The following is a 27,965-nucleotide window of genomic DNA, read 5'->3' as shown; positions in this document are numbered from 1 at the left end:
AATTTGATTTAAATCATATCAAAGACGGAGTACATCGAAATGAAATATTACATTTAGTAAGGAATTATAAGCCGAATAAAATAAAAACGTCTGCCTTGAAGATAAGGATAGTGCTGACAGATCAACTTCCAGTTCATTGCGCCGCCGCGACGTCCCCCCCCCCCGTGAGCAGCGTGAAATTGATAAACAGATTTGGAATGGTTAGAGAAACAAAGGATATGCCTTTATCCATTTTTTGCAGCAATTCCACTTTTTGTTTGATGGACACTGAAACATGCTTTTGCTTTGTAGATCCTTTGGCAGCTCCAGAATCGGAAATTCTTTTTGACATAATCGAAAGTTCAAGCTTACTTTTATAAAATTGCTCTAGCAGTCTGCAAAAAATAATGACCCGTATCCAATTAGAAGATTAAGGAACAACGCAATCTGCAACATTAACTGAAATAGATAATTAGATAATTTTAGCTTATACTGTCCATTATACATTAAACGCGCATGCGTAAACGTATATGCGCAGAGTAAATATATTATGCGCTTATGTATGCGCCGAAAGTTTGTAGCTTTGAGGTCCGGATTATAGATCATTCCGGATTATGGGCATCCGGATTAAAGACTTTTGACTGTAATGAATGATGCCTTTTCTTTGAAAACATTCTCGGTAAAGTGCAGAATCGTCCACTTATTTGTTTGCCGCTTTTTACAAGGGTAAAAACAATTGGATTTTTGTCAATTTTCTTTTACTTTTTAAATGACAATAGGTCGATGTGTACATAGATAATGTCAAGGGTGCGCGCAGTGCCATTTTTGAGCAATTCCGGGATTTTTTTTCCAAGTGAAAATAAATCGATCTGTACATGGATACCGAGTATGTGCAATTCTTAAAACCGCGTCAAGCAGTGGGTGATTCTACACACTTTACCCAAAATTCTATCGCAGACTTTTCATCATGGGAATTCCCAAATTGTTAAATCCATAGGATATCAAAAAAGAATTAAAAAATTAAACTAGTATTTCAATGGCGTCTTAAGAAATATAAAACTATATAAACTTACGTAATTTGAAATCAGCGCGTACGCTAGATTTGCACGCTGGCGTGTTTGCTAGATTTGGCGCTTTCGCGCATACATTTTCCCTGCAATTTTTTTACGCTCCTCAAAACGGAATAGTACTAAATTTTTGGACAAGTTTACATATGTTGTTTATTTTAACAAACTGCTGACAGAATTGTGTTAAATAATCTATGCAAATTTACATTAAATTGTTTCTACCTGTATATATTAAGAATAGGTTCTGCAGACACTGAATGAACTGCTGATTTTCATGGGTTACAGTAGAGTCCATTTCGTTTCGTGGATGTTTCTAACATTCAGCAACAAACTGCACATACTTCTGAATTCCACCAACGCCATTTTTTGCTAAGCAAGATTGTTATAGAAAGAAAAATATCCAAATTCCACACTGGTTACTATTTAAAACATTAATTTATTATTTGATAGACTTGATGTGGAAACTTTTCCTGTACTTTCCACGAAAATTTATTTACTCTTTTTTATTTATTTTGAATTTTTATTGAGATCCATAGCTGATTAACAAATTCTTCAAACTTAATAAGAGAAAAACAATAATTTTAATTACATCAGCTTGATATCTAACAAACATTAATTACTTTTACATTAACAGACAAAGATTTTATATTCATGCCAAAACAAAATATTTCAATAAACTCCTAAAAAATATGATAGTAAAAATTTTTAAACTAAAATTTGTTTATTTAGGCTAAAATCTTTTATATATAAAAAAACACCCACCGAATGCATACATATTGAATAAACAAGGTTTTCCAAGTAATTTTTTATGCTCATTTTTGCAGTTTTTATTCAAGATTCCACTCTTTTTACCGGAAATACTGTTTGATTATTTGTACCCCTATAAAATATTGGCAGCACATTGGTGATTTTACAATTCCGCAAAAAATGTTTACTTCTCTTTATGGTACAAAGCGCACTTTTACAAATACAGGGTGCGTCAGGGAAGCTACCTTATTTTAAAAATGAATAACACAAATAGTATAAGCAATATCAGTTTAATTTTTCTCCAAGTTATAGAGGGACACTTAAAGTTTTTTTTTTTTTTTTAGTTTTATTTTTTATTACGGTTTAAAAGAAATATCATTAAGGTGGCCTCCGTTCTGGTCAATGCATTGAGATAGTCGAGTTTTAAAGTTTTTATCACTTTTACTAGCATATCAAAGGGTATGTTGTCGATAGCAGCTTGAATATTGTTCTTCAGTTGAGCCAGGGTCTTTGGACATTAGAGATTTCAGATAGCCCCACAAAAAGAAATCACATGGACCTGAATCAGGCGAGGGTGCTGACCACTGACAATCACCTCATAAGGAGATAAAGCGTCCAGGGAAATGTTCACAAAAAAATCATAGTCCAATGATGCCTATTCTGGACAATGCACACCAAACAGTCATGTGTTCTGTAAAGAGGGGGCTGCTCATGAAATTCTCGGGGATTTGTGCCACTCCATTATTGCACGTTTTGCTTAATGAATGCTGCAACCGAAAAGATGAAATTGAGCCTCATCGATAAAGAACACAAAGGCATCTTGAGGTGTATTGTCAAGAACGGCTTTGCATGCATTTTTTCGTGAAAGAAAATTGCGTGGATTAAGTTTTTGCACCACTGCCAATTTATATGGATGAAAATGCAATACGTTATCAAATAAGACTCCATGGAGAACGCGCACTCCTCTCTCATCCACTGCAGGATCGGCATTAAACTTACATGACATAAAACTTTAGATACCGTTCTTTTCAATGAGCGTTACCCCACCCTTCTCTGAATAAGTATATCACTAGATGTCGCGCTTTTCAAATAAGGAAGTTTCTTTGCCACACCCTGTAATAGTAAAAAGAAGCATTTCATGAGGAAAAAAACAAAAATCTATATGCTTAATATTACATTTTTACAGCTGGTGGACAGTGTTCAACAATGCCTTCACACAAGTTTTCACATCATTAATAGTTCTCATTCAATTTAAACAGTTACAGAAATAAAATATTTTTTCACATTTATTAAGCTTACAGCAAAATGTTTAACACATTCCCTGTTAATCATGCACTAGTATGTGAACTTGTGGTGTTATCCAATAGCCAGTCATAAGGCAGTACATGACAAGATATATGTTCACACTTTTCACGTTATTCAGCATTGTGTAGTTGTATAGGCAAAGTTGCATATGCAGTAAATTCTCAACTTTTTTGTTTTAATTTTATACGTAAATTTTATCATAATATAAATGCCATAATTCATAAGGATCTTCTTGTCCTAAACAAGCACAATGCAAGTACAAACACTGTTAACTGCTATATAACTTCCAAAATATTTAGAAGACAATTTATCATATGAGTGAATTCAATTCCTTGGATGAAAAAGTATTCACAAAGAAGTCTGGATATTCAGATAATAATATACATGAAGAAAATAATGCAGAAATTTTAATGCAACAAAAATATGCTACGTTAGTAAACATACCGTAGGGGAGGGGGGAAGTCAGCATCTATTACAACATATATGTTTACACTTTTCACGATATTCAGCATCGTGTAGTTGTATAGGCAAAGTTGCATATGCAGTAAATTCTCAACTTTTTTGTTTTCATTTTATATGTAAATTTTCCCATAATATAAACGCCATAATTCATAAGGATCTTCTTGTCCTAAACAAGCACGATGCAGGTACAAACACTATTAATTGCTATATAACTTCCAAAATATTTAGAAGACAATTTATTATATGAGTGAATTCAATTCCTTGGATGAAGTATTCACACAGAAGTCTGAATATTCGGATAATAATACACATGAAGAAAATAATGCAGAAATTTTAATGCAACAAAAGTCTGCTACGTTAGTGAACAGTTACTATTTAAAACATTAATTTATTATTTGATAGACTTGATGTGGAAACTTTTCTTGTAGTTAAAGACTCCACGGAGACTTGTAGTTAGTGTAGGATTCATATTATTCAACATTTTGTACTGCAATTCTGATGTAAAATATATTAGTATTTAACCAGGCATCTAAATTTTATGTCCACTGGATAATTTCATTTTAAAATGTTCTTGCACTTTTATACTGAGAAAATCTTGAGTAAAAAAGGAAAGCTTTTATTGACCACTTTTTAATATGACAAAAATAAAATAGTTAACGTGTATATACTTAGTAATGTGCCCCATATTGAAGTAAAATAAAATTAAACGTAAATATTAATTGATTAAACAGCATTTGAATCTTCATATTAAAATCTACAGATATCTACAGTATATTCATATTCAGACTACAGCTCTGATCACATGAAATTTAGAAAGATAATTAAAAGGTAATAAAAAACTTCTGGTGAAATAAAATTTAATAAAAAAATATTGTGAAAACCATTAGAAATGGGGCAATGGAATTTGCCTAATTTTAGTTTCATCTACTCAATAAATTTCATTTCCTGCTGGGAAACATTTTTCTTAATAAAGGTTCGGTGATTAACCAGTAGAGCTGGAAACTATGACAGTGATCCATTTACGTTTAAAAAATTATCAAAGAATTACACAAATTTGGTATCCCATGTATTAAATTTATTTCTATTTCCACTTTATTCTGGATTTAACGAAATATTTGTTCTTTTTATGAAGCTTTATATATCGTTACGGTTGCCACCATTTACAGTAAAATCTCTTATAATGGCAAGCTCAAAACCACACTGATGGTCTAAATTTAAATCTGAAATTTATGCATGTGAGGTATAAAGATATGTACTGGTCTAACGATATATGCCTATTGAACTCACGTTCAGTGGACTTCTGGGTAATTTTAAAATGTTGTTTAATTTTTTCTTTTTGAAATATTAAATCATGTACGTGTGTTTTAATTTTAAATAATTTGTACAATTTCCAAAGTTATTTATTTAATTATGTGCAGTGGATCGATAAAAATGATCAATGGACTTTGCAAGCTGCATTTTTTATAGCTATTCTTCAAGCTGTATTTCTACAAAACATGAACACATTAAGTTCTAGAAATACAATATTCAATTATCTGGAATCGGTGTGGTACAGCTGATGGCACTTAAGAGAGATTCAACTGTAGTTACATTTCATGCCAATGTTTATGTTTGTTGCAAGCTGGTGTCTTATCAGAGAAGTAGTGTGGCAACACTTTGGCTTTAAAAATAGGGATGAGAGTATTTATCATATCGCATTTTTTTGACAAAACTAGGCTCTTCAGTTGAATTTCGTTTATTCTTCCAACAGTGACTTTCTGTGTTACCTTGTTCTGCATTTGCCAAATCGTGCAACCGTTCTTTTATAAAGTTATCAACCTTCTGCAGCATATGTTGCTTTTTGGCTGTAATTTTTCCTAGTTTACACTTTTGCTTAACTCTCTCGAAAAATTCTTCTAATGCTTGCTTATCAGAAAAACACCATTTTAAGAAAAGCTGAATGGTCTGATCATCATTATCATTAAACAGCATATCATAAACACTATTAAACACATCATGAGACATCAGAGTCTCACTTTTCAGCTTTGCAATATCTTTAGGAGATAAATGAAAATACTGGAAAAAGACTACAGCATCTTCCCAGAGATTTTTGCACATGAACAAAAAATGGATATCTGTAGCAATCACAGGAAATATTTCCCGCTTGAAATTTTCTACGGATTCTTCTGACTCCAAACACCAAAAAAGTACTTTGTCCAGTTCTTCCCACAGGGCTTCCTGCAAAAAATTAAAAAACAGAACACATCCATATTCTTCAATCAAATTCTTTTTAAACTGTTTTTGAGCATCTGCACACGGCAAAAAAAAATTAAGAAGCTTTTTCACAACATCAATCTGACGATTTGATATCGAAGGTACAAATGAAGTCTGATATTTATTAAACATTTGTGCTTTGAATTCACAAATTTCTTCAGCTGATAATAATCCCCATTCCAAGAATAAATCTGCTTCTTTTAACTCATTATTCCATATTAAATCGGAATAGTGAAAACGGCCTCTGGAAGACAAAACAAACTGTTTTCTAAAATCATTTATGTCTTCTTCTGGTAAACACTGCTTTAACACTAAGTCAAACAATTCTAAATTTCCTTCTGTAATTATACAGTCACAAAGTTGAATATCAGAGTTTGAATACAAGAGTGACAATTTTTCTTCCTTAGTAGCCATATTTAAAATACGTTGTAATATACTCAAATCTCTGTTGTTATCAAATGGCTCAATTTTAGTTATCATGAGTAACAACATTTCTGCTTTACAATGTACATTTCTGTTTGAATAATCAAACAAATAACGTTTGTATGATTCAGGAGTCCGTGCTAAAACTTCTTCTAATAAACTCCCATAATCATAATCTCGATATTCGTCTTGATCAGCATGTTTTTTTGCTATATAGATTAAAAGCTCTCCATAAGCCCATTCATCTAATAAGTCCCACAGAAAGGTGATGACAGGAAAAAAATATTCTTGATGAGGCCATTCGAGAAAATATTCCAATGCATATGGTAAAAAGACTCTGGACGTTTCTTCAACAAAGAAAATTTTGTCTTCCATGATCTCTGACAAAAAAAAACATGAAATATCCATATAATATGTTATCATGGGTAGCCCCAGTTCTAGCTCTTTTTTGTCTCTCACAAAAACTGCTAAATCTGAAGCAGCATCCATAACTATTTTATCTTTTGTACTTTCATTCAAGGCCTTCCAGCAGTGGATAGCAGCTGTCTTTTGACCCCCTTTTATAGCAGTTTGAAATGCATCCTTCCAAAACAAATCTTCATTTCCAATAAATCTATCCACTTTTCCTGCAATGTAATGAGACCACAAGCTAACTAGGCTGAGCTGAAAATCTCCTGAAACACAAAAATTCTTTTGTTCTGAAGACATTTGATTCCACAAAGATAAAATATATTGTTTTAAGCAATATATACATGCTATTCTGTAACGCCGGTAAACTGGGATCCCTGTATTTTGAACTAGGTACTCTGCTAATTTTTTTTCATTTAATATACCTTCAGTGAAACAATCCACTGATGTCAAGGAGCGAGACATAAAGTCAGGCAATACATCAAATAATTCCTGATGATGAATTGTCCACATTAATAACTGCAATGCTATTGATTTAATGGCAATAATTACTTTAGACTTTACTTCACGCGGAAGAGGAAGTGTTTCACATAATGCTACAGACTTCCTTTCAACTGCCTTCTTCCATTCCTTGAATTGATTTCTTGTACAATTCTTAGCAAATTCCTCTTCTTGAAAGAAAATGGCTAGTTCATCATGCCGACACAGCTCAAATGCTATTGTTATTTCTGCTTGCTCTCTGAGCAAACATGGTGCCTTCACATAACCAACAATAAATTTTTCCAAAATATCTGACTTACTCACGCTCATATTTCAAATAATTTATAAGACTTTTGAAAACAAATAATTTTAATTTTCACTGGTTTCAATTCAGGATTTCACTGTATAACTTCGAAACTTGAATACAAGATATTTCGAGGATCATTTCTTGAGCTGATGAATGCAATCAATGACTGCTAGCATTACACTTAGTTTCTTTACCTGCAATTAAAATCAAAGGGTCAGTTTTAAGCAATATGAACTGTTTAAAATTTATTCAAAACACAAGTGAAAAAAATGCTAAAATTTAAGTCTCTTGCCAACATAAGGAGACTACTGCTACAACCTTTTACAAAATTTTAGTACCCTAGTGTGCTAGATCCAGGGCCTGATTTACATAAAAGGCTCACAAAGCACATGCCTTGGACACTTGTTACTTTTTCTGACTGACAGAGTAGTACACCTATCTTACTACTGTCAACAAATACATTATTGATAAAAGAACCACCCTTTTATCCCCAAAATTAATTTTAATAAAATAATTTAAGAAAAATTTAGCAATGTTTTATGGTATTAATACAGGCAATGAGATAATTCATTTTAAAAGTGATCTCATTGCAACTTTTATATTTTTGCCTAGTACAACACAGAAAATCTCGCAGGCGTTCCATTTTCTTTCTGTGTCATCTCACAATCTTCTTGAAACATTGCAACTGATTTACAGTATTACATACAGAATATTACGTATTCCGTCTTTTCGGTAGATAGGTGGCGCTCTTGCTGCGCACTGATGAAAAATATTCCACTTGACGCTTGAACAGAATGAATGACGCATGTCTTATACCTTTTTAATGCTTGATTATGTTTTCATGGCCGCTACAGGCAGAAGTAATATACTATATCACTAAGTTTTATCATTAATATATTTTATTTCTGTGTTTTGTGAAATCTTGAAAGTTTTGATTGTCAATCTAATGCTCTCCCAACCTGATCCTGAACAACCTTGACTTTATGACTAGTGCAGCACCAGTACTTTGGTGTCTGAAACCCGCAAAAAGGGGAATTACCTATTGAAAGGTAAGAATTTGATTTATTTGTTGTTGGTATCGATCTTTGAAAATGAAACATAATGGATGATTTAGCAAAAGAGAAAAAAAAAAAAAAAAAACGTGCTAGTGTTCGTAGTAAAATTACTACACTTCTAAATAAACTTGAGAAATTATTATCAGAAGAATTAAGTAAAGAACATCTAGAAGAACATCAAATTCATCATATGAATTGTTAATTGAATACCATGAGAAACTTAAAGATTGATGCTCTCATAATTTATGAAAAATAATATGATAACCAACTATTTGCATGTGAAGAGTATGATATGATGAAAAAATTATAATGTTTAAAGCTAAGATTATTATTAAAGTAGAGAAAATTAACAGTAATGAAGTTGTTGAAAGAAGTATACTTATAACTAGTAATGGTATTAGTAGTACTCTGAATGGTAACAATGTTGGTACAAGTAGTAAAATTACCTAATTTAAATATTGAAGTAAAGTTACCTAATTTAAATATTGAAAAATTTGCATTATTATTATTATAGATCATCAATTTAAATCTGGTGAGATGGCATGCAGAAATTATAAAATTAAAAATATGAAACTGTAATTTATGAAATAAAGAGCAATTATGATCTAAAGGGTATCAAAAAAGAGCTTAATATTTATTTGTTTACTTTATTAAACATTTCTTTCAATGTAAGTTGTTAAAGTTGCTTCATTTTTTGTGCTAATACTTTCTCTTTAATTCTATACACAGACATAATTTCTTGTTCAGTTCCACTGTTCAAGTCTGTAATTGCTGTGTCGAGAATACCGACTAACTTGTCAATCGAAATTTTTTTCGTTTTCAATAACCCCTCTGTCACTTTCTTCACTATCGGACGCGGTACATCGAAACATGCTTTCGCTTTGTAGATCCTTTAGCAGCTCCAGAATCGGAAACTCTTTTTGACATAATCGAAAGTTCAAGCTTACCTTTTATAAAATTGCTCTAACAGTCTGCAAAAAATAATAAGGCGGATCCAATTAGAAGATTAAGAAACAATGCAATCTGCAACATTAACTGAAATAGATAATTAGATAATTTTAGCCTAGTTTATACCGTCCGTTATACATTAAACACGCATGCGCAAAGGTATTATGCGCATGAGTAAACACATCATGCGTTTACGCATGTGCAGAAAGTTTGCAGCTTTGAGGTCCGAATTATAGATCATTCCGGATTATGGACGTTTTGGATTAAAGATGTACTGTATATGCGATTTAAAGGAATGATTTCTTAGATGATAATTCGTTTTCTATCATGGGATGGCATAGTGAAATGTACTCATTTCTGAATGAGCATTGTACAGTTTATTTAATACCAGGTTTTATGATATACGTTTGAAGAGACATGAAAAAGAATTCTATTTATGTTACATAGAAAGAAATCTCCTCTGGCAGGTAATGTCCTACTTCCACTGTGCAGGCTTAAGTCAAGAGATGAAGTTGCCTTACATGCGTTCAAATAGAGAATTCTGTATAGATAGAGTTTTAAATCAGTTTTTAAAATTCATTTTACTAAGTCTCGTTCCAGAAGAAATGCTAAAGAGTGACACTGAACCAAATGTCAAGCACTACAGAGAATTGCTTATTGATTTTTAGTTATGATATTTATTAGTGATATTAATTGCTTGATAGTATTATTTACTTATGGCTAGAGTATGCCCAAATGAAAGTTTTGAATAATATATTGAGATGGAATTATTTTCAGTGTTTATATGTATATACAAAGGGTATTGAGATCAATTGAAGTATATTATGTTTCAGGATGAGTTTAAAGTTGCATAATAAGGTCTTCTATATATTTAATTTATTTTTAGTAAGAATCCTGTTATCTGTAATGGTTTTGATTTCTTGGGTGAGAGGAAGTTTAGGATAGCTGTATGTAGATTTCAAGGAGCTATGGATGGTTAAAGTACGTTGCGTATTCAGAAACTAAGTACCATTTAATTCTAGCGCCGTCGCAGCGCTGTGGTAGGCGTCCCGTGCATGCGCACTAATCTTTCTTGTCCACTGACTTTCAATTGTCACCATTTTGGTTGCTCTATGTTGTGCTTTCAGTTTGCTGTGCACATTCAAAATGTTTAAGACAATTAGTTCTCCCGCTGACTGTAAGATTCGTGCTGTGATTAAATTTTTGAACGCAAGGAATGTTAAACCGGCCGAAATTTATCGTCAAGTGACAGAAGTTTACGGTGAATACGCGATAAGTGATGGAATGGTGAGAAAGTGGGTAAGAATGTTTAATGCAGGTCAAACAAATGTCCACGCCGAGGCTCGGAGTGGTCGGCCTTCTGTTGTCACCGATGATTTGGTAAGGAAAGTTGATGAAGCAATTCATGAGAATAGATGCTTCACAATGACAACTCTTTCAGAGGCATTTCCACAAATTTCACGTACTGTTTTGTTCAAAATTGTGTCTGACCGCTTGAATTATCGCAAACTGTGTTCCCGATGGGTTCCAAAAATGCTCACTGTTATTGACAAAACAAAGCGACTTGGTAGTGCCCTGACATTTCCCACGCGGTACAGTGATGAGGGAGAAAACTTAACCAAATTGTGACAGGTGATGAAACTTGGGTGTGTCATTTCACACCAGAATCGAAACGACAATTGATGGAGTGGAGACACACTCATTCTCCGAAAAAACAAAAGTTCAAAGTGACAATGTCATCATAAAAAATCATGTGCACTGTCTTCTGGGATAGCAAAGGCGTTTTGCTTACTGAATTTCTTCCCAGAGGTGAAACCATTAATGCGGCACGATATTGTGAGACTTTAACAAAACTAAGGCGTGCCATTCAAAACAAACGAAGAGGAATGCTCAGTAAAGGAATTGTGTTGCTCCATGACAATGCTCTGCCCCATACTGCTGGTGTCACTCAATCGTTAATTCGACAGTTTCGTTGGGAGTTGTTCGATCACCCGCCGTACAGCCCGGACTTGGCGCCGTCCGACTATCACTTGGTTCCTGCACATGAAGCGCGAGCTTGGTGGCAAGCGCTTTGGATCTGACGATGACACAAAAAATGCTGTGGATCGTGGTTATCGAAACTGGCGGGAAGTTTCTTTGACGATGGTATACAAAAACTGGTTACCCACTATGACAAGTGTTTGATCATTGGCGGAAACTATGTTGAAAAATAGTTTAAGACATGTATTTTCATGTAAAAATAGAATTGGATTCGAAAAAATTGTTTTACTATTCTTTTTTTCAAAACGGTACTTAGTTTCCGAATACGCCTCGTATAAATTTGATAGATTAATTTGATAGATAAAATTTGGTAGATGACTCTTCTTACTCTCACCACATTATCTAGTGTTCTCGCTATACGTTCAGTACCAGGAGGTGTAGAGCTTGTGGTTCAAAACTATTTAACCTATTTTAAGATACTTTTGCATGCAGAAACTGCTTCATGCCATTCACTGTTGAAGTTCTGAAAGAATAACCTCTAAGCTGCAGTCGCCACTGATTTGCTATTTCTACCATAGGTATTCTAGGTGACCATGTGATATACTACCAATCACAATTCTATAGTTACTGAAATAAATGTCAAATAAGTGATATTATTCACACGTATTTTACAGTAATGATACAGTTTGAAATTATATTAACTATGTAACGTTCATTCAGAAATGAGTACATTCTCTTGTGTCACCTTGTATTGCAGTTTACTCTTTTGATAAATTGTCCTTCTTTCAAGGTAGAATTTTTCTTGTGATGCTAATTTTATGCAAGGTCCTAGAAAGATACTTCAAAATATACATATGTGTCTTGGATACCTGGTTGATACTCATGCAACATACCATAAAATATTATACGATATACGTTGATGAGTCAAAACATTATCACCATCCCACATTATTTCAATGAACTCATCTGGATGATGTGGAGAGCATGTGATTAAATAGGAATAATATTTAACTGCTGCTGGAGAAGGTAAGGATTAATAGCTCAAAAGGTAATAAATACACAGGGTTTAAACCTAAACAAGGGTTTAAAAATTATAAAGTCAAATCACAAGCTTCTGCTTTTAACACATCGGTAAAAATGTTTTGCATATTCTGCAAACCAAACGAACATACATCTGCCGGATGTTTGAAATTTTCCGACGAACAAAAACGAAACAAATTAAAAGGGGAAGGTCGTTGTTATAGATGCTTTTTAAAATCATATTTATCATCGAATTGCAGATCAAAAATACAACCATGCAAAAGTAACGAGAAAAATCATAATAAACTTTTCTGCCGTTTGAAATCGAAAGAAATGGAAGATGTTAAATCCGCAAAATAAAACTTTAGTATTTACTTCCCACTGTAATACTCTGACACCTGAATACAGTGTGCTTTTACTGACATGTTCTGTTATTGCTCAAAGCAAAAATAAAACGAGAATCGTAAGATTATTAATTGATTCAGGTAGTGAAAGAAACTTCATCACCCACAAGTTAGCGCGCGATTTAGAATTGCAAGTCGTTAGAAAAGAATGTCTAACCATTCATTCGTTCGGAAATCAGCGCGGTAACTCGCAAGAATTTGATGTATATAGTCTAAAAATAAAAACGATGATCGCTGCCTTATTGTAGAAACTATCGGGATAGAATTAATATCATCAATAGAATTCCAAGCACCATCCACATGTCAAAACATTAAAGAATTTATGACTAAAAAAGGTTTGGAACTTTCAGATACAAGTCCCGTTAATGAGAACATAAATATTTTACTTGGCGCCGAGCATTTTTGGCGTATACAAACAGGAAGTAATTCAATGATAAATGATGGTTTGTTTATAGTACCGACGGTATTTGGATACACAGTGATGGCTAAAGTAAAAAATAATAATACTTGAATTAATGCGTTTTTTTTTATCTACCGCTGAATACATTTGACTTGCAGTCATTTTGGAAATTGGATTCAATAGGAATTGAAAACAAAACATTTTCGGAAACTGATCTGAATACTATTCAGCATTTCAACGAGAGTTTGAAATTTAATAACGGCAGGTACGAAACAAAACTCTTTTGGAAGGACAATAAATCAAAACTCGCTGATAATTTTTTCGTTGCTAAACAACGATTTCTATGCCTAAAGCATAAATTCACGGGAAATGATTTCCTATATAATGAATATGCTAATATAATTAGAGAACAAGTTGAAAAAGGGATTATTGAACAAGTTTGTTGAAAACGAACCTATCTGTTGTTATATGCCTCATATGCCCGTTATACGTGAAGGAAAAGTAACAACAAGAATAAGAATAGTTTATGATGCCTCCTCTAGGTCTGAAGGAGCTAGATCATTAAATGAATGTTTGATATCAGAATCTAATTTAAATCCTAACCTGTTGGATATAATTTTAAAATTTAGCATACATAAAGTTGCATTTTGTGCAGACATAGAGAAAGCTTTTCACCAAATTCAAATTGATAGTGAAGATAGAAATTTTTTAAGGTTCTTGTGGTTTGATCATTCTTCCAACGATAGTGACAATAGTTTAGGCTTTAAGGTTTTCCGAATGTGCCGAGTGGTGTTTGGGATGACAACAAGCCCGTTTATTTTGTTCGCCACTATCAAACATCATATTAAGTGTTATGAAACGAAATATAGCAAAGCTGTTGACATGCTAAATAAGTCCTTATATGTTGATGAACTTAACCATGGAGCAGACTCCATTGACGAAGTTTTTTCATTATCAACTGATGCAGTTAAAATTCTTCAAGACGCTGGTATGAACTTAAGAAAATTTGAATAAAATTCCGTATCTTTAAAAAATCATTGGCAAGATATTGTTTTAATTAATAAGGAAGATAGTTTGGATAAGAAAGCGTTAAAGGTGCTGGGAATAATTTGGGATTTGGATGAGGACACATTGAAATTAGATGTACAAGAACTTTTACAACCAGTTGATTAGAAACGCGTTACAAAGCGAAAGTTATTACAGATCGTGGCAAAAATTTATGACCCAGTTGGCTTCATTGCACCTTTTGTTATCAGAATAAAATTCTTATTACAAGAGTTATGGGAACTGGGTATTGATTGGGACACAATTTTGCCCAGTGATTTGAGTGAAAAATTTGTAACTTGGTACTTTGAAATTGAAGTTATTCTCAACTTGTGTATTCCTAGAAAATATATATTCAATGATAAATGTGTAAATTTTGACAAAATAGAATTTTGAAAGCAGGGAAGAAATTGAATCTCAGCAGTAAAATCCTGAAATTAAATCCTTTCCTTGATAGAGAAGAAATTCCTTAGAGTCGGTGGTAGACGCTGTAACTCGAATCTTTCAGAAAACACAAAGTATCCAATCATTCTTCCCAAAATTTACCAGGTTACTGAATTGATAGTCAAACACTTTCACGAAGTGAACCTTCATGAAGGAGCCACATTAAAATTATCTGCTCTGCGACAGAAATATTGGATTGTTAATGTCCGAGAAATTGTAAGAAAAATAATTTGGAAATGTATAAAATGTTTTAAAAATCGAACAAGCACATCCAGTCAGGTAATGGCGACCTACCAGCTTCTTGCATATTGCCGGATTGAACATTCTCGAATACAGGACTGGATTTTGCAGGCCCCTTCCTAATTAAAGCTAGGAAAGGAAGAGGGGGAACAAGATATAAATGCTATGTTTGCCTTTACATATGCTTCACCACAAAGGCCATTCACCTAGAAGTAGTTAGTGATCTAACAACTGAAGCATTCTTAGCATCTCTGAAAAGATTTGTGTCGTGCAGAGGAAAACCAAGAAAATCTTTTCAGATAGAGGAACCAACTTTGTTGGGGCTGATCGAGAATTAAGAAGATACATAGCTACACTTTCCTCTGAGGAAGCATTTCAAAACTACCTGAGTGGTAAAAATATTCAATGGATCTTCAACCCTCCTGTTCACTTTGGAGTCCTCTGGGAGGCTGGAGTGAAGCAAATGAATGACTATTAAGAGACAGGTTCTAACATACGAAGAATTTCACACCTTAATTACACAAATCGAGGCATGTTTGAATTGAAGCCCAATAATTTCCATCTCATCTGACTCTGAAGATTTTAATGCTTTAACCCGTTCCGTACGGGCGTGTCATATGTGCATCAGCAGCGAACATTACCTCACGGCCGGGTGTGTCATATTTGAATCACCATTTAATTCACTCTAGCGGACGGGCGTGCATACCACGTTTAACTTTTTAGATAGAACGTTTAATTAATATTTTTTGTTGCCGCTAGATGTAGCGGTATGCCTGTTATGGGGGAATATATCGAAAGTTAGGTATGTTTACCTTTATTCCTATGCAATGATTTTTATTTTTGGTATTTTGTTTCGGAATGAGAGTGAGATTCATGGGTGGGTGTTGAGCAATGCAATGTCTCTTTAACTGTGTTATTTGATATAAACAAATGCACATTCTCTCGCTGCACTGAGGAACTTTTTATTTTTATTTTTGCGATATAGTAGGATAGATGTTCTAACATTACAGATTTTTTTTTATTACTCTTATATTTTTCCTTTTTTTTATTTTAGATTTTTTTTGCTTTGAGATAAACATTTTTAATCGTCAGCGAAACGATTTTAGTGAACTTTTTTTAGTGGCAAACGAAAGCAGTATCTAAACGAAGAATATACACAATTGCTAATTCGTTAGTGTTGAGTAATGTAATGGCTCTTACTGTGTCATTTTATATAACAAATGAACATGTTCTCGATGCTCTGGAATAATTTTTCTTATTTTAATTTTATTTTTTTAATGGTTATAGTGGAGTAGATGTTCTATCATTAGAGACGTTTTTATTACTCTTGGAGTTTTTCGGCATTGAGACAATTATTTTGTATCGCTTAGCGAAATTTTTTTCTTTTTTGTTTTAATGGTAAAAACGAAAGCACTATCTGATCGTAGGACATATACAAATGCTAAATGAGTCAAATTTGCTGAGTAAACAGCATATTACATTCCTGTGACTAATGCAACGTGTGACTTTGCGTACACCCATGTTTCAAAGATTTTGACTGTATATTTCATTTCTGCTACATACGAGGCACATCCAGAAAGTAAGTTCCGTTTCAATTTATCTCCGCTGCAGCTCTGCGATCGCAGTTCCGCACATGCGCAGAATACGCTCTATATCAAGGAGAAGAAACGCGCACCATTTAGAGATCGCTGTCAGTCACGTACGCTTTGTTGTGCTTGTTTTAATGTCGGTGTTGGTTGAAAATCCCGCCGCTTGTAAAATCAGATCTGTGATTCGTTTTCTGAATGCGAAGAAAGTGAAACCTAGTGAAATTTATCGGCAAATTTGCGATGTTTACGGACCAAAAGCGATGAGTGATTCAATGGTGAGAAGATGGGTCTGAAAGTTCAATGACAGACGTAGTGATGTGCACGATGAAGAATGAAGTGGGCGTCCATCTTTGGTTACAGAAGAACTGGTTCACGCGATTGATGACAAGATCCATGAAAACCGAAGGTTTACAATTAGTGCTCTCGCTATGGAATTTCCCCAAATTTCACGATCACTAATGCATGAAATTGTTACCGAAAAACTGAAATTTCGTAAACTTTGCTCACGTTGGGTACCAAAGATTCTTACCGAGCAACACAAAACAAAACGGATGGGTAGTGCACTTCAGTTTTTGACCCGTTATGCTGAAAGCGGTGAAGAATTTCTGACACAGATAGTCACAGGAGATGAAACTTGGGTTTCTTACTACACCCCTGAAGGTAAGCGGCAATCAATGGAATGGAGGCCCACTTCATCCCCAGCAAAGGTTAAGCCGCAGCAAATTTTGACACCTCGAAAAATGATGTGCACAGTGTTCTGGGACTGGAAAGGCATCTTACTCATTGATTTCTTACCGCGTGGTCAAACAATCAGAGCAGATGCTTATTGCGAGACACTTCGGAAATTGCGCAGCGCAATACAGAATAAGCGCCGAGGATTGCTGTCAAAAGGTGTTGTTTTTCTTCACAACAATGAACGACCACACACTGCAAATGTGACGAAAAACCTCCTACAGGGATTTGGCTGAGAAGTGTTTGACCATCCTCCGTACAGCCCTGACCTCGCTCCTAGCGACTTTCATCTGTTCTTACATCTTAAGTCTTTCCTTAGCGGTCAACACTTCAACAATGACGACGAGCTGAAAGAAACTGTTTCCAACTGGTTGAAGACACAGGCGACAAATTTCTATGAAGAAGGTATACAAAAACTTGTGCCACGCTATGACAAATACCTGCAATATTTCGGCAGTTATGGGGAAAAGTAGTTTAAGAGTTGTTGAATTTTGTGCAATAAATAACTTTTCTGTAGCTTACATAATTTACTTTTATTACCAAACGAAACTTACTTTCTGGACGTACATTGTACATAAACTATTTTTTTAATGTTTTCAATTTCCATTGCTTAGTTAAATTATTGCTTAAAAGATTATCATTTAACTTTTTGCAGTAATTATTTAGAAAAATATTTGTTGATGATTGTATGATATTTTTCAAAATAATCTGAGGGTTATGAAGTTTTGCAGTCATTCAGTTCTAAAAAAAAATTTTTCATGAAGTAAATTTTCAGTAATTTTACACACTGTATCTCGTGGATTAGCCGAAAATAAAAATTTTTGCTCATATTCATCTGAAATTAGTTTCTTCACAACAATAAAATTATATATAACAGCATGTAAAATATCAGGATGAGGATACATTAGTCCTCTACCAAAAACCTTAATCCATAAGTGAATATTTTCCAAAGCCAACTCCTTATCAATAGTAATACTGGATTTACATACATCACATTTTAACTTTTTTAAAGATAATGTAACAGCAATATCCAGCTATATATGTTATAATAGGTATATCCAATTTTATGTCGTGTATGTTACTATCATCAACTGTTATACAGTCAAAAGTCTTTAATCCGGACTTGTCGGGACATAAATTTCAGGGATTTACGTATATTTTTAGTAAAATTTACGTATATTTATCACATATACGCAAATCTCAATTTTTTGCTTCACGTATGCGTATATATTTAGTAAAAATTGACGTAAATTTCCCCGATTTTTTACTGTATATAAACATATATATTAGGTAAAAATTAAGGTAGATATTCCCCGTATTTTACGGTACAAAAACGTATATATTTGATAGTAATTGACCTAAATCTTTCCTATGTTTTATTTGCATATGTGAATGACTGGTAAAAATTTAATTCGATGTCTTCTCCACTTTACTGTGTATAAATGCACATTTTTTTGGTAAAAAATTTGCATAAATCTCCAATTGCCTTTTCACTGCATTTTTCGTAAAATGTACTTATTTTAATTTCATATTTTTTATATAAATCTACGCAAAAACTTTCTGCATGCTTTGATTAAAAGGTAATATCATTTTATATCAAATTCTTACATATCTGCCTTTTAGTTATGTACAGCAATATGGAATGTATACAACTGGAAAATTTAATGCACTAGTAAATGAAAAAAAAAAAAAAAAAAATTCTATTCAAAAAATTAAGTAACACTTAAAGGCTGAAAATCACTTTTAATATTTCATTTCAAAGTGACTACAAAATATGCAATAAATTTTGTAAACATCAATTCCATGTTTTAAATCAATTAATGCTATCGTTCATTTGCATTTTTGTTTACTAAATTCATTATTACTAAATAACACTTTAAATAAATTGCATATTTTGTAGTCACTTTGAAATGAAATATTAAAAGTGATTTTCAGCCTTTAAGTGTTACGTAATTTTTGAATAGAAATTAATTTTTTTGCATTTAAATTTTCCAGTTATATATATTCCGTATTGCTGTACATACCTAAAAGGTGGATATGTAAAAATTTGATATCAAATTAATATTTTATCTTTTAATCATAATATGCAGAACATTTTTGCATAGATTTATATAAAAAATCTGATGTGTACACCACGACTTCCTTGTACGGAATATTAAATTATATGCATTTTTTCTTGCATTTTATTTAAACTTATTAGATTGAATTAAACCTACTTCGCCGACAGTGCATAAACCACAATAGAATAAATGCATTCTTTAAAATTCACTTTGTTTACCATACCAACACTCTGGCGCTAGGTTTACTCAACAGTATTATATTTCATTCATATTATAACTCAGAATGCACAAAATGTATATCATTTAAAGAATTATCTAATCGTTGCCACATGTTCTATTCAAATACTATAATAAAGCTAGAACTATGTATAAAAGAAATTAAGGAAACAAAACAAAAAAGAAACAGCTTCTCACAGATGATTGAATATTTCTCATTTAATTAATTCAGTTCTCACTTCGCAAGAAGGCAAAAATACATAAAAACTCAAAATATCTATATTAAAAATTACAAAGTAAATCTCAAAAGAATTAAGCATGATTTAATTGACAATAATAAATAAATGTGTTATCTTTGTTGTTGCGAAGCTAAATTTCTCTAGATTGGCAACAAATCCACTAGTCTCCTGTTTCAAATGTAAACATCAATGGCCGTCATTAAAAACAGGCTTAGCGGCAATTAAACAACTTTAAAATTGCTGATAATTCTAAAAATATAGCACACAGATTTACTAAAGGCGTAAAATCCTTAACCGGAAGATAAAAACAACATAATTCAATCATTTTTAACCTTTTAAAGACGGGATGGCCATTATAGTGGCCATAGAATCCTCTCTTTGAAAAGACTGGGTTGTCCACTTTAGAGGCCATGTCATTTTCCCCCATTTTCCAGGCTGAAAAGTGGGGTGAAATGTCAAATTTGACGTCCATAGGGTTTTAACCACTTATCTCTTTCAAAGATCTTCCTTTTGCGAGATAGATGCACCCCTCTGAGAATCCATTAAACAACACACAAGAATCTGTTGCAAGTAGGAGGTGATTTCTTAAAGGGGGAAAGCATTCGGTTCAAAATTCCCCGTCCTTTGGTAGCTTTTACTGCTACCAAAGCCCCGACCTCAAAAGGTTAAAGCAAAAAATGTACAATTTACAAACATATAAGAGTAAAGAAACTGAGATCACCGAGCAGGGTAAAGAGTGGATATATTTATAAGTATATTTATATATGTTTGGTGCAGCCAATTGCAACCAAAATACGAGGTGCACATCTACATTTTATAGCAGTCCTACATACAAAATTTCAACGTTCTGAGGCTACTCGTTTTTGAGTTATGCGAGATACGTACATAATGCCACGAAAAATTCTCTTCAGAATTAATTTTAAAGCAGTTTTATAATTTTTTTGAAGGAAACGAGTATTTTATTCTGTCCTTACGTACAGATAACACGCAAAAACATCGTTAAATTGCATTCGATAGCGGTCAAAATGGATATTTTCGTTGAAATATGCTGCCTGAAACTTTTCGCGATTATAATACTTCCTTTTTACTTCGTACAAGGAAGTAAAAATACGAGATTAAAATAAGCACATTTTACGAAAAATGCAGTAAATAGGTAATTGGAGATTTATGCAAATTTTTTACCAAAAATGTGCACTTATACACAGTAAAGAGAAGACATCAGACTAAATTTTTACCAAAGTCATTTGTATATGCAAAGAAAACATACGGAAGATTTAGGTCAATTATTATCAAATATATAAGTTTTTGTACCGTAAAATACAGGCATACCTGCCAACCTCTAAAGATAAAAATTCAGAAGATTTCTCCAAAATTCAGAAGAACACGAAGAATTAATATCATGCTTTGATATTAAAAAAATAACAATTTATACAAACAGAAGAAAGAAAATTGTACTTGCGTTAGTAAATCTCAATTAACTAGTAACTAAAAAATTTATTAGGAAACATAAAACAAGAACTTAATGTTACACAAAAAAATTATTGCAATGAATTTAGAGTGCATTTTTTGGCTTCAGCCGAAAATTCTTTGGAAAATTTCCTGTCATAACAATTAGTTTCCTCATAACATTTAGCAATTAAAATGTTTTCTATAGTTTTTGGTAAAATTGAAGAACGAAACATAGTTTTGTTTTTCTTCACAACACTGAAGACTTTCTCGCACTCAGCATTACTGTGTGGAATTACAGCTGCAGCTTTTTCTGCTGCCAAATTAATTAAGTGGCATGGGCATCCAATAACAATTAATTCATTTTGTTCTTTTTTGAGGAAAGAGGCTACACCATTTTTGTCCCCCACCATGACATGAGCATTATCTGCACCAAATGAAATGCAGTTTGATATTGGGATGTTAAATTGTTTCAACTCATTAATTACCAAGGAGGCAATATTTTCCCCCGTAGCGTCTCCATTTAACAATGGAAGACACAAAAGATGAGTTTTCATTTCATTAGAAACATCACAGAAATATGTGACAACGATGGGGTAAAGCTTCCAATTGCTGTCGTTGCTGCCATCGATTGACACCGAAAATGCTGAACTCTGGAGTGCAGCTATTGTTTTACTTTGTGCATCACAAGCAATTTCGTTCACAATAGATGTTTTCGTGCGAGCACAAACATATTTCTGAGCAATCTTGGAGTCGGAAAACATCCGTCTGAAAAGTTGACCGGCGTGATCGGCAGCGCTTAGCGGCACGTTGTGTTCGATGAGAAATGCAGTAAACAAACACTCTGCCAAAATGACATCGGCATCCGAATTTGAAAAAAAAATCATCCACTTTCTTTGACGTTGCCGAAGCATTAACGCCATGCTTTTTAGACTTAACATGCTTCACAATATCGCTTCTTCCACCGTGACTTATTATGAAGTCACACACGCACACGTTGCAAAATGCATAGTTATTTCCTTTGAAGGATTCTTTAATTGTTGGAAATTCGGCTTTGTAGGCAGGCCGAAAATATTGAGAATACGTTTTTTTTTAACTCATTTTGTAACAACGACGTATTAAGAAAATTCGTAGCACGTGCAAACAAAAAAAAAAACAGAATGCGACAATCCACGCTCGCTGAGTAATTCCCTTGCTGCTGAAGCAAACGCGAAAAAAATAATCTGGCGCCCACAAAGAAAAGAGTGGGAGAAACAAGTTCAGTGCATTGGATTGGCTGGTTAAGCGGCGAGTTGGGAGAAACCGCAGGTTACTGGATTCGAAGTAGTCGGTAATTGGCGGTAAAATACGATGCAATTGGCAAAAATCGCTGAATTGGTGAAAAATTCTAAAATTTCGACAAAAATCACTAAAAACACTTGAAAAATGAAAAGAATCGTAAAAAATGGATTATGATCGTAAAATCGTAAAGACAAACGCATTTTCGTAAAAATTATGAAAAATTCGTAAAAGTTGCAGTGCATTGGATTGGCTGGTTAAGCGGCGAGTTGGGAGAAACCGCAGGTTACTGGATTCGAAGTAGTCGGTAATTGGCGGTAAAATACGATGCAATTGGCAAAAATCGCTGAATTGGTGAAAAATTCTAAAATTTCGACAAAAATCACTAAAAACACTTGAAAAATGAAAAGAATCGTAAAAAATGGATTATGATCGTAAAATCGTAAAGACAAACGCATTTTCGTAAAAATTATGAAAAATTCGTAAAAGTTGCCAGGTATGAATACAGGGAATATCTACGTTAATTTAAAGTACAATATAGTTAATTACCAAATTCAGTAAACGACTGTAGCACAAAAGAAAACATCATACGTTTAGATTATTTGAATGAGTGTGCTAAATTTTAAAATTGTTAAATATAGACCAGGAAATTGTAGAAAACTTACCTTTTCCAATAGTTACCAAGTTGACTTTTTGTTATTTTCCTTGAAGATAAATTTGTCACAAATATTTCATTCATATCTTCAGATAATACACAAATATATACATATTTATTTATTAAAATTTAGTTTATCCCACACATGTTAAAGAAAATATTAATTTGCATGCAAGTTAATCGAGTAACTTCTGTTTTAATTACACACATAATTATGATATGAAAAATTTTACATTTATCAGTGAATCTTGCAATGTATTGTAATCTATAATTGTTGTCTTTCTCAGTTTAAAATCTTAAAAATATATTAGATCAGTACTAAAAGTTCACCTCTACAAAAGAAGTGCTTTATCGAAGTATTTTTAAAAAGTTCCCTTTTACAATGTAACTGTTAATTTCATAAATAAGTTCATAAAATTCTGCAAATTCAAAATTACATAAATATGTTCTTTATTTTATCTTATATACCAGATAAAATTTTAAAAAGTTAATTTGTTTAGGAATATTTAAGTTTTTGAATATTTATCTCATGTGACTTTTTCTATAACATCATTATAAATGTACATGTTGATGTGTACATACCAATTATTTTTTTTTCATCAAATAGCTTTATTGTATTAAATGATTTAAAAGGAGGCAACTGGACAAAAGAAAGCAATTAGAAGGCTAATTATTGGCTAATTTTTTATTAATTTGTTGTCAAATGCTGTGCATTTTAGATTATGCTCATATAATGACAATGAGTTATTTAAATTATAAAATTATTATGAACATATACCACATAAATTTACAAGTATCAAATTTCAAGTTGTTTGAAGTATTAAGAACTGTAATACTTTCAAAAGAAATACACATGAAATTAATTTACGAATTAGGTTTATTTTACAGGTATTCGAAAGCTGCAATTACTGTTAAACAATCTGAAGAGCATAATTTTTTTCAATAATAAAATTCAACATAGATTTCATTCAGCTTCGCCATATCTGTTCTATAGTTCGCTGTCTTTAATATCCTGCTCGATTTTTGTAAAAGTGAATTCTTTGTCACCCAATGTTTTGAGAACAGCTCCTAAACAAGAAAAAGAAAAATTTGTAATAATTTCACACTTCAGATGTTTTCAGTTTTTAAATATAGTTGAAGCATTAAAAGATGCATATAAAATGCACTGAGTATTTCATATTTAAAAATTTACATTTCAGTAATTAAAAATTTAAGTTCATACTATTACACAGTAAACTTCAATTATATAACTTACACAATGCCTATAATTTCAAGTAAAAAATACCTAAAGATTTGTTTAGAACTGCAAGGTTAAGAAAGTCTTTAATGGTTATGTTTGTATTTAAGTACACGAGAAAAAACTTAATTTTGTATTAATTATATTGCATTAGCCTTTTTAATTTTACTCCTACATATAGTAAAGAATATCCGCTTTCTTATAGATAACTTTTTCTTAAATAAAGAGTAAGCAGAAAACTAATCACAACACTATATACATATAACAGAATACTTTATATACATGTCATTAACATACATATATGCATTAACAGGCTATTTTACACATTTCAATAAACCAGAAACCAATACACAATCAAAAGTATTATCAGTAAATTCCTCCAAAATCAGAACACAAATCTTTAATTATGATAACAATGGCATCTCAGTTTGCAATATAAAATATTAAGTCTACATTCATGTGCATTCTAAGCAAACAGAAAGCTGAATAACAATAAAATTATAAATACCATAAAAAAGTTAAAAGCCACGTAGAATAATAGCAAGACTAAATGAAGTCTTCCTTCAAAAATAGAGTTATTGCTTTCACTAACTAAATTTCCTGTCTTGGCAAAATAAAAATTGTCACTTCTGTTGCAGGAAATATTTGCTGCAAACTTTGTATGCAAATAATCCAGTGAAAAAAATTTAATTGTGGCTTGAATATTTTCTTTATTAAATAAATGAAAAATTCCCACATAATATTAATTTATGATCCACATGAAGCTTTTTACCTCTACCATATCATGCAGCTATTTTAAAATATATACTCTCATATAAAAGCCACAGAATTTTTTTACCAATATTAATATAGTATAAATCATTAATAAATCTTCTAAAAACAGGCCAAAAATTTCTGAATTTGATACCCAAAACATAATTCTACGTAACTGTTAATGTATGCATTTGCTTGCACATACTTAAGCATCTCAATTTAAAAAAGAATAATTTAAAAAAGCTAACAGAATTTTATAACTTTTACAATCTAGGACAAATATTAGACACATAAACAACACTAAATGCCATTATTTACTTGCAAATTTTCCTTCTTTGTGTACTTTACTCCTTAATTTTTCAGGATATGATTTAGAAACAGAGCTATGGTAAAAATGTATACTGGTAAAAAAATTATTGCTGAAACTGATAAGTCCTTTGAATTATATACTATAGTGCAAAGAGGGATGGAATATGTGACTAAATATGATAAATCAGATTACAATAACATGAAAAAGTGAAAAAAGAAATTTTATTTGAAATTATTTTTTAACTCATGGAAAGACAGACAGTATTTCCAACTTATTAAATTCAATTATATCTTACCTTTGTCAAACCAATATTGGTACTTTTCCATTTTGCCGGTGCAAGCGATAAAGTCGCCCAAAATGGTACAACCAATGCCAAACAGAATATCCTCGCTGGTAACCTTTTACGTTTCATTTTCAAAACACGTCGCAGCTATTTCTATCAGACTGAATGTTTCTTTCAATACTGGGATACAACTATATAGAATTTTTACCAGATAGTTCAATTTTATGTCCTAAGGCCATTTGCAGTAATTAAATCAATTAGGATGCAATCACACGCTCACCCGAAAATATAGAAAAGGCAAAATCAAGGGTTAAATTCATCAATTCTAATGAGAATGCACTAGCGAAGTAAAGCACTGCGGTTTTACATAATTTCTGAGTAAGCTATTCATACGAAATGAAATAATTCTTGCATTTAAACTTGTATTCCAAATTAAGATTTAACTTGAAATTAATGTAGATAATTACTGAGAGAATTAGTGTAGTTTAACATGAGATGAGATCACTTGGGGTCACGTGATATGAAATGGCGAATCAGAATGTTGCACCATGAAAGCATAGTAAATTCTTAAATTAATCTCTTTTTACAAATACAAATTAATGTCTTTCTACAAATTTATTGTCTTTATTATCATTTTACAAAATTTTAGAAGATATTAAAATGTTTATGCCTTTAAAATAAAAATTTCTTAGAACTAACATTTTTTATGTGTATACTGTGTGTTGTAGCCAATAAAGTCTGCTTGGCAAGATTTGCGCCGGCGAAACGGAAAAGTACCCTGATATTTCAAATTTTTTTTTATAATTTTCATAAATTTACTATTTTAGGGAGGCTCGGTAGCACAGTGGCTAGTGCGTCATGCAGCAGCACCAGAGGTCCGGTGTTTGATTCCCAGGCTGGGCAAGGTTGAAACAGCCTTTCATCCCTTGAGTGGGTCAATAAAATTAGTACCAAGTTCCATTGGGGACTTAATACCGGGGGGCCTGCAACAAGCTGACCACTTATGCACAAACACCACAGAGCTCATCATCTAGAAAGTAGATATCAAGGCATTGCCAGCCATGGCTCTCTAAGGGCTGTTTGTTTAGTTTAGTTTTAAGTTTTACTATTTTAGTAACATAAAAATACATCTGTAACAGGTTTGGTTTAGGTTTATTTGATTACTGCAAAGCACAATAGGGCTATCTGCCTAAGGTGAGGAATGCCTTCGTGAAGGACATTCTAAGGGAAACTGGCTCGTATACATGTTACACATGGGGAAAACCATGAAAATGGCCACGCAGCCAGACCGTTCGCAGGATTCAAACGTCGAACCGAACTACCAGTGTTCAGCGACTTTACTGCTGGACCATTGGCGAGCCTTCTATTACACAGGACCTGTGTGTGCAGGATCGCCTTCGAAATTAAGAGAGTTGTATTTAAAATCAGTGCTAAGCTAAAGCTGCTTTCTTGCCTAATTTTATATTATTGAAAATACCGCTAATTGTCAAAGTTATTCGTATTCAATATGTGAAAGATTATTAATGAGCTGCCAAACTGCAGTTAACCATCTAATATACTACATTCAATGTTATTATTTTTCTTTTTGAATGTCAGATTTTCATTATTTTTGCCAATATATCTGTAACAGGACATACAGATTTGAGTTAATGTAGAATAGAAAATTACCTTGCAACATATCCAACACGACTTAGTGGCAGTACTTCATTCTCTAGAAAAAACATTTTAAATTATTATACTTAAACAAAAAAATCATAGTTGTTACAGCAAAACATCATTAACACAATAAACCAGAGTTGAATGCAAATCTAGTTTAACTCCATTCTTGAAAACTAGTTTATTACTTTCAATTTAATTTTAAAATAATAAAAAATAAGGTATGTATTATGATGACTACCTAGATATCTCACCTACACTGGCAATCCTTGTAGGTTATACAGGTTAACCCTAACATAGGTTAAAGAGGGCACTAATATAGATAGTATTAATCCCACACTAGGGACTCTAACATTTGGTAGGAACAGTTTGAAAAGTGAAACAGATATTTATAGTGAACCAATGCAAAACATAAACAATAGTTCTTTAGGGACAAAGCCCCTTTGGACTAATAAATAAATTAACAGCTTTAAGCTTTTTTTTATTCTTGTAAAAAATAGACATACAGAATATTTTTAGAAAATAACAGTACTTTAAGCATGCAT

The 27,965-nt window shown here is 32.5% G+C and overlaps 1 protein-coding gene across 6 annotated transcripts in view; it reads right to left on the bottom strand.

Annotated features, from left to right (window-relative positions):
• Positions 1 to 1,608: 1,608 nt before the first annotated feature.
• LOC146999192 (uncharacterized) overlaps positions 1,609 to 27,965 on the bottom strand; it is a 68,236-nt gene continuing 41,879 nt past the window's right edge. For 5 of the 6 annotated variants that reach the window (XM_085819029.1, XM_085819016.1, XM_085819046.1 and 2 more), the window contains one exon: positions 1,609 to 7,625. In XM_085819029.1, the coding sequence (XP_085675155.1) occupies positions 5,223 to 7,454 (2,232 nt within the window). In that variant the 5' untranslated portion in view covers positions 7,455 to 7,625 and the 3' untranslated portion in view covers positions 1,609 to 5,222. Of the gene's footprint in view, positions 7,626 to 23,856; positions 24,250 to 27,432; positions 27,476 to 27,965 lie in introns of those variants that run through there. The other variant, XR_015041742.1, reaches the window with a different exon arrangement.

Source organism: Stegodyphus dumicola, chromosome 1, assembly GCF_044657685.1.
Source record: "Stegodyphus dumicola isolate Sdum_Otavi_A_Nest chromosome 1, ASM4465768v1".
NCBI lineage: Eukaryota > Metazoa > Arthropoda > Arachnida > Araneae > Eresidae > Stegodyphus > Stegodyphus dumicola.
The sequence above is the reverse complement of the archived record's forward strand: the minus strand, read 5'-3'. Positions and strand labels throughout refer to the sequence as shown.